Source organism: Oxyura jamaicensis, chromosome 15 (assembly GCF_011077185.1).
Source record: "Oxyura jamaicensis isolate SHBP4307 breed ruddy duck chromosome 15, BPBGC_Ojam_1.0, whole genome shotgun sequence".
Lineage (NCBI taxonomy): Eukaryota > Metazoa > Chordata > Aves > Anseriformes > Anatidae > Oxyura > Oxyura jamaicensis.
The window spans coordinates 4,257,733-4,265,470 of record NC_048907.1 but is presented as its reverse complement, the minus strand read 5'-3'; the positions used below and the strand labels follow the sequence as shown (position 1 = coordinate 4,265,470).

Sequence of the window (7,738 nt, the reverse complement as noted above, 5' to 3'; positions counted from 1 at the left end):
AAAAGAAAAACAAGTACTGAACATTTTTAAATAAATTCCCTCCCTAACAATCGTTTATGCTTAAAGCTTGCAGGACATGCCAAAATTTTGTTACAGACGTATCAAACAGACAAACAAAAGAAAGAAACATTAAAGAAATTATAAGACTGTGTATTTTAAAAATTCTCAGCCCTGATGAAAAGTAGAAGAGAAATAAGTTCACAACCTTTCATCTACCCAAGACTCTCCTATCTGAAGACAAATCTGCAGTTACACACTGGATTTGAAACCACCTGAGTGACAGTACTGAACTCATCATATGCTTTCCAGACTGGGATAGCAATGCTCTTTGTCCATGCAAGCTGAATTGCCCCTTAAGTAAAAGTAATTTCTTCAGGAAGGAGATGTTGTTAGCACCTGGAGCTGCAGGTCAAACAACCCAGGTCCAGTTTTTGGGGGGGATTACCTCCAACAGGGTAATGACAGACTAGGAGAGGGTCTGTGACAATCTGCAGGGACACATGGAAAGTTGAAAAATGCAAGTCTGCAAAATGAGAGCTCACCAAGGAAGGAGGCACCCACTATAACCACATTCTTGCTGGTGGCCAGTTTCACCACACGGTTTGCATCTTCTGGTGTTCGGATGTTGAAAACATTTTCCACTTCCTTGCCTTTACAGCTGAGAGCTTTGGGTCTGGGGAAAAAAAAAAAAATACACCCACAAATTGAGGGCTGTCTAGGCTGGGCTCCTGCAGACACTTTGGCTTGGCTATCTGCAGTTCACCGCTGTCTCCTGCTTCTGTGGGAGCTTTCTTTTTTGGGGTGTGGGGGAACAACAGAGATCAGTTGACAGGACAAGGCAACACGTTGCAGGATGTCACACTGCAGTCAAAAAAAAACAAATTTTGCCATGTTTCTCTGCAAAATCACCCAGGATAGATACATAATATAAATAATAATAATAATAGAAAAAAATGCTGATGGACAACGGAATGAGCCCCTGGCCCCAGCCCCAGCCCTCATGCAGCCGCTTGGCAGGCAAATGGTGCAAGCCTGGCCTATGCTCTTTGTAGAGAAATGGAGCACAATGCGGGATGGTTCCTGCTACAATTTGAAGTTTAACTGCTGTCATGTGGTAAAATTTTCAGAAGCTTACTAGGACACAGAAAACTAACTCTATCTTTCAGTAGAAAATTTGGAGCCAGATTTTAAAGGTTCTATAAGCATCTGCAGATGTGGGTTCTGTAGCAATTTAATCTTGTCATCCTCATGTATTTACTGGGGCATATGTATTTTTAAATATCTGTCCCCTGCATATATGACTCATGTCTGGAAATGGGAATGATGATCCTAAATAATTTAGGCATCTCAAAAGCATTTACCCAGTGTACTTGGAGCTTATGCATAAGGATTTTGAAATCATTTCCAAAGGTTTAATCCTCTCTTGAACCTCATTAGCTGGAAAGTGCGCATCACCCAACACCAGGTCTAGCAGCTGATGTAGCTGCAGATGCAGATGAAACACAGCATCCCGCTGGCAGAGCCGGACACCTGCAGATGACTGCAAGGAATCCAGGCATCCAACCCAAATATGAAGCAGCACCAAATATTGACAATTACCAGCAGCATCAGCAGTTTGCAAAGGGAGTGATTTCTCTGTTGCTCCCTTCTAGCCAGGCTTGAAGTTCCCTGTACCACCTGGCTGGAAGCATCCCTAACCCAGACGATAATTTTGCAGAGGTTGAATTTGTCCTAGTCCTCTTTGTGCCTTTGTGGCACCCCCCGGAAAGGGTGAGCAGCCCAGGGGTGCCAGACCTGTGCTTGGGTGCCATCATGACAGCCCCTTTTACACCAGCACAGCTGCTCAAGGCTGGGCGTGTGAGGAATTCAGACCCTTGCATTTGCCCCAGAACAGGACAAAAAGCGAAATAGTGAAATGTCGATGGAGCAGTAAAGTTCAGAGACTTTGCTATAGAAAAGCCTGGTCTTGTCTACAATATTTGACATTTTCTGTGAAAATGTAATTTGCTCTTGAGCTGGCCCACAGGAAAGACTTCTGGGAACAGTGCAGCATTAGGGTGCTGCTGGCAAATTCCTCCACCTTTGCAAGATCCAGTTTTCTCTTTGTATCTTTTCTCTCTATATCTGCATGAAACAACTCATGAACTCAGGCTGCTTCAGCAGGTACTTTTTATTAACACTCTTTTGACCTTAACTGATAATGAAACTCCTGGGCAGCAGCTCCTGCACAGCCTTCTTCCACACATCACAGCCCTTGCTGCTGGTGGTCCCCTGCTTTCTGGGCTACATTTGGGTGACACACAGGCTCGTCAGCTTTGGCTGAGCAAATACACCCGCCATAGCTACAGAGGGAGATACTGACATATCAAATATGTATTTGTTGCCTTTTCTGCAAACACTCTTGCAAACAAATTCAGTTTCTGAACACAAATGCTTTGTTTGATCCCTTATCCCCAGGCACAAGCTCCTCAAGTTCTCAGATAAAATAGTTTCTCGTGATCTTTAAAATATTTGTAGCTTACGTGTTTCCAGTCGCTATCAGCAGTTTGTTATATTCCATCTTAAATCCATCCTTGAACACAGCTATCTTGTTCTTGATATCCACAGCTGCAACCTGAAATCATTTCTAAATAATGTTAAGAGATGAAATCTCAGGACATTCACTGAGATGCCATGTGCTGATCCAGAGGCACCCCAAATGCACCAGCCCACCGGGAGCCGCTTATGGCACATCTTGCTTTGTTAATGACTGCAGAGAATGCAAACCATTTGTTATTATTTTCTACTTCTGAATTGCTTTCTTGCAGGGGATGATCAGCACCCACTAACGCACACAGGCTCAGAAGAGAAGACTTCAGAGTAAGCCTCAAAGCACCACCAAAATCCATAGCAGCAGCATTCCTTGGTGTCAAATCCCCTGAAAAGCGCAGGCACAAGTTGAGCACCTAGTACTTGTTTATCTTAGATTTTAACAGGAACTGAGAGCCAGGTCTGTGGCAAGCTGTTATTCCTAAACAAACAGTTTTCAAACAGTTTTGCCCCCACGCTGAGCCCGAGGCTTCCCAAAGCCTGTGGAGTGACTCCCTCTGCCTGCATTGCCACCTTTTCCCAGCAGCCTGTCCTCCTCACTGCAACAGCTGCTTTCCCAGTGGGACTCAGGGTCAAGACAGTCACGAGCAGGTGCTCACACTCATTCCTAACACAACCAAATGGTGCTCTGTCCCTGCACATTTATTTATTTATTTATTTTGCAAAGATAAGGACTCCCCTACTGCCATTGTTTCCCCCTTGCCTCTGAAACCATCCCAGTGAGCAAGGTGCTCATGGGTGCACTTTTCCCAAGCTAGTTCCAGATTTTTTGGATGAGCCTTCTTTAAATGCCTGTGATGGCTGGTGGGGACTATGTGTTTCCACATGCTGGGAGTGGAGCAGCACTGACAGTAGGCACCTATGGACACAGGAGAGCCTCACCAGCAACAGCAGCACTTCATGCAGTGGCCACCTCCCTGGGACATTATACATGTCTTCAAGCCTATCCCAGGAGTCACTCACCCAGAGTCACCTCTGCTTGGGCAGTAGGGAAAATCCACATTTGAGGCAGTAAATCAAAAAAAAAAAAAAATGGAGCGTGAAGCTCCTCGGATTGCTTTACTGGGTGGGAACCAAGATGTGGGTGAGCTTTCTTCAGCAGGCACCACTGCACCTCCTCGCATGAGCCATGTGAAGTGGGGTTCCAGCAGCTGGGCAGAGCCCCTCAGTGCTGCTGCCCTGCGTGCTAACCATGACAGCAGTATCAGCCTGTGCCTCAGATCGTTCTAGAACTCAAACCAGACTTGGGATGATTTCTGTATGAACAGCATTTCAGTGAACCTCTCCAAAGAGCCAGCATCTGCAGTGTAACTGGTAGATCCTCAAGTGAATGGTGATGTTCTGTTGGGCCTGGACAGACTAACAAACTACCTTCCAGCCTCATTCTCTGCAGAGGTGTCATTTTCTGCCGCCTCTGCTCCTTCCATAGAATACCTGTTAATTTTTAAGCCTTGAACATTTTTGTTTGATTGATTCTTAGGCTTTATTCCCCTTAGTTTCTGTCCCCAGCTCAGCCAACCCAGATCTTAAATCATCCTAGCTGCCATTTCACAAATCCTTGAAGATTCCCAATAGGAATAAAATAATGGGGAGAAATATTATCATTGTCTGTGCTGCTTGCAGGCAGATTATCCACATCAGAGGTCAGTTGGTCACCCCAAATCCATGTGAGGATGATAGGAAAATGGCAGGTAAGAAATGATGGTCACTATGGAGTTTGCACAGGAAGAAATTGCATTAATTATGACTTAGAACAACCACAGGCAGCCTGACCTCAGAGGCACAAAACAGCCCGGGGAATGAGGGAGACTTGGCATTTCTGCAAAGGAAATCAGCAGGCTGAAAACAAAGACACAGACTTTGTGTGCCAGCACCTGGAGAATAATCTGCAGGCACGATGGTGAAACTACACCATACAAACACGACTCTCCTTACCTGCATTTCAGTCAGGACTTCAATGTCGTATGTGCGGAAGAATTCCTTGGGGCGCAGGGCGATCTGCTCCGGGTGGGAATCCATTGACTGAAAAAAAAAAAAAGAAAAAAAGCCCGTTTTTCTCTTAATAGCTGTGAATTGAAAAGGCAATGAATAATGGTGGAGAAAGGACATAGGGCAATTTGTAAAACTGATGCGACATACTCATGATGATACAAACCTTACTGAGCTTTGGTCTATCATAGGGCAAGTGTCTGTCCATTGTGCACATTACAATCCTGTCTGAGAAACCCTCCTGGCGCAAGGTCTCTGCACAGACTAATCCAGCTGCACCTAAAAAAGAAATAAGAACCATGCTAGCAATATTTTATGGTATTAGATGGTCTGAACCCTTTGAATTAACTCTTTGAATGCCAAAGAAAAAGATGGATCTGAACAGTATCATGTTTTGGTCCATCTACAAAACACTGCTATCGATGGAGGCAGGGGGCAGTGGAAGAACAGACAGCAAGGCAGTTGTCCTGTGCATGCTGCCTGGAGCACACTAAGCCAGGACTGATGCTTCACTGACACTGACTCCAGGGGTGACCCTCAAATGAAGCCTCCTTGCAAATTCATTTTTTCATAGAAAGAAATCATCCAAATCTACACAGCTTTCAACAGGGACACAGGGGGACATTTCTGAGCCAAGCAGTGCAGCGCAGCAGTGGGCAGCCTTCAGCCACCCAGCACAATGGGCTGTGGTCACTTGCCCTCAACTCCACCAGGCGTGGCAGCATCTCAGCCCTGGATGCAGGGCTGGAGGGGGAGTCTCTTCCCACCCGAACAGCTTTGAAATCTCCCTTCCTGTTCACCAGAACAGACCTTGTTCTTCAGAAAGAGCTGTCAACGTAGCTGATCAAGCCTGAAAAAGCTCTTTCAGCAACAGCTAACATCACCCGCTGAGCATATTGGCTCAGGATTTGGATGACTATTTACCTGCAGCCATGCTGTGCTCCCTAAAGAGCCCAGCTGCCCCTGGCCAGCAGGAAGGTCACACTACAGATCTCAGTCAACAAACACCATGGGCACAAGGAAGGGGAAAAATGCTGCCCAGCAGCAAGGGAAGAGCAGGCCTGGCTGGTTTTCCCTCTCTACTCAAGCTGTGAGACATAACTTAGATGATAGGAGCAGCAGATCACAGCGTGCTGAGCATTCCCACAGCTTGCATCTGGTGACCTGAAGGCTATAATGAAGTGAGAACAACCAAAGTGCCCTGCACGGCCATTCCCTCCTAGCCCCAGGTCCAGCACAGTATAGCCTGTGCCCTCCAACCCCCTGCTTCACTGAAGGCACAATCCAGCCCTACCAGAAATAGGCAAACTTGCAGATAAGATTTGCATCCATCAGGCTTCCCACAAAAACTGCATTATGCAGTGCTGTCAGGTTGCACAGAATCATTTCTAGCCTTAGAAACAAGCATCACCTCCTGAGCAGCTGGGCCCATTTGTGATACTTTGCAGCTGCAGCGTGGTCAGGGAATCTGCACATCTCTGCACACAGTCTGCACAGCAGATGCGCTTAAGATCACAGACTCTCAAGCCCCTCTGGATGACCAGCAGTGTCTAGGTCCAGGGCACACAGACACCCTGCTGTTCACGCAAACACCCTGGGACTGGACACACGTTGCTGTCCTAGCACATGCCACTCTATACCTGCACCGATGATCAGCACGTTGGTACTGCTCAGGTTATAGTTGCTCAAGGAGATGCACTTTGCCATCATCTTTGTCCTCCTCTGTGTCTGAAGAGCCTATGCCACCAACAGCAAGAAAAACAGTCATTATCCTTCAACGCAGGGTTCCAGGTGAGGTCTCAGGAGAGCAGAACAGAGGGGGACAATCACCTCCCTTGACCTGCTGGCCGTGCGTTTGATGCAGAAGCCGTCAGAGGACAAAATCCAGCACAGCCCTCCTCACCACATCCCACCTGCACCAGCTGGAGTAGTGCGATTCCATTCAAGTGACCTCTCTGGATCAAACCCCACAGGTGATGAAAAGGTCCAGTTGGGCCAGAGCTCTGAGCCTCTATATTTACATATGTATCTATGCAAATGTGAATCAGAATAAAGTCTTTGTAGAAAGAAAGATGGCACTGGCCTCAATAGGCTTCATTCTGCATCCTGCCTGGGAGAAGACAGCCCTCCCTGCCCACCCACCCCATCCCTCTCCAGCCGATGTCTGTGCACAGAGATGGCCTCTGCTCACACATCCTTCTGCTCAGGTACTTCTTCCCCTGCCTTCCCCCATGGGCACACGGAGCCAGCCATGGGCCTTGTTTTTGGGGTGCCAGCAGTGGCTCAGCCTCTCACCTGCTTGCTCGCTCGGATGTACACCTTCTCCTTTTCGATCTTCACCTGGGGGTGACAAACAGCAGTGTTTTTCAGGACAGCAAGCGTCTCTGGTGTGAAAAAGGTGCCTGCCCCATCTGTGCAACAACTGAAGACAGCAGTGGTCTCACCAGCCCACCTGCACTGCAGGTCTCATGCAAGAGCTGCAAAGGCCCTGTCCAGGCTCTCCCCAGCTCAAGGCTGGAGGATGCGTCTTGTCTAACGCCAACCATGCTCTGATGTTCAGTGCAGAAACTGCCCGCCTTTACCTGACTTCTCTCCCAGGTTGAGGGCTGCTTTCTCCTGCACAAGAAGCCTCCCGGACCATGCACCTCAACCCTGACTTTCCCAGGAGTGTCTGACCCAGAGGGTGCAGACAGAATGACAAGGGGAGATGCAGGGAGGAGGGAGTGCTGGGTGTTACGCTCTCCACAGGCCATCCCACCATGTGCGTGGGAAATATTTGCTCCACAACTCTGCAGAAGCCATGCTAACATTCATTTCCTCTGCTGCAGGAACAAAGGTCTCACCTGGAACCTAGGCAAGCTGTCCAAGCCAGGAAAGTCCTCTATGTCACCAGTGCTGATGTTGAAGCAGGCTCCGTGCCAGGGACAGCGGACTCTTCCTTTGGACAAAACCCCTGCATGAAAGACAGCATAACCACATCAGTACGTCCCTGCCCACAGCCCACTGAGGTCAAGCTGCTGCCACCTGGACAGGGCACAGGTGGCAGAGGCCAGGTCTCACTGCCAATACACTCCTAGGATTCTAGAATTCTTCACAGTTTCACCAAAACTGCTGAGCAAGGTTGACCTCCTGAAGGCCAGAGTTTACTGTCCAGAGCCTG

At 47.9% G+C, this 7,738-nt stretch overlaps 1 protein-coding gene across 1 annotated transcript in view; it reads right to left on the bottom strand.

The window, feature by feature from the left end:
* Nucleotides 1–7,738, bottom strand: part of AIFM3 (apoptosis inducing factor mitochondria associated 3) — a 40,473-nt gene that overhangs the window by 11,510 nt on the left and 21,225 nt on the right. The window contains exons 5-11 of the mRNA XM_035340895.1: nucleotides 7,422–7,531; nucleotides 6,874–6,918; nucleotides 6,219–6,315; nucleotides 4,745–4,857; nucleotides 4,525–4,611; nucleotides 2,523–2,614; nucleotides 444–673 (exon numbers count right to left, since the gene is read on the bottom strand). Coding sequence (XP_035196786.1) covers nucleotides 444–673; nucleotides 2,523–2,614; nucleotides 4,525–4,611; nucleotides 4,745–4,857; nucleotides 6,219–6,315; nucleotides 6,874–6,918; nucleotides 7,422–7,531 — 774 coding nt within the window. The remainder of the gene's footprint in view (nucleotides 1–443; nucleotides 674–2,522; nucleotides 2,615–4,524; nucleotides 4,612–4,744; nucleotides 4,858–6,218; nucleotides 6,316–6,873; nucleotides 6,919–7,421; nucleotides 7,532–7,738) is intronic.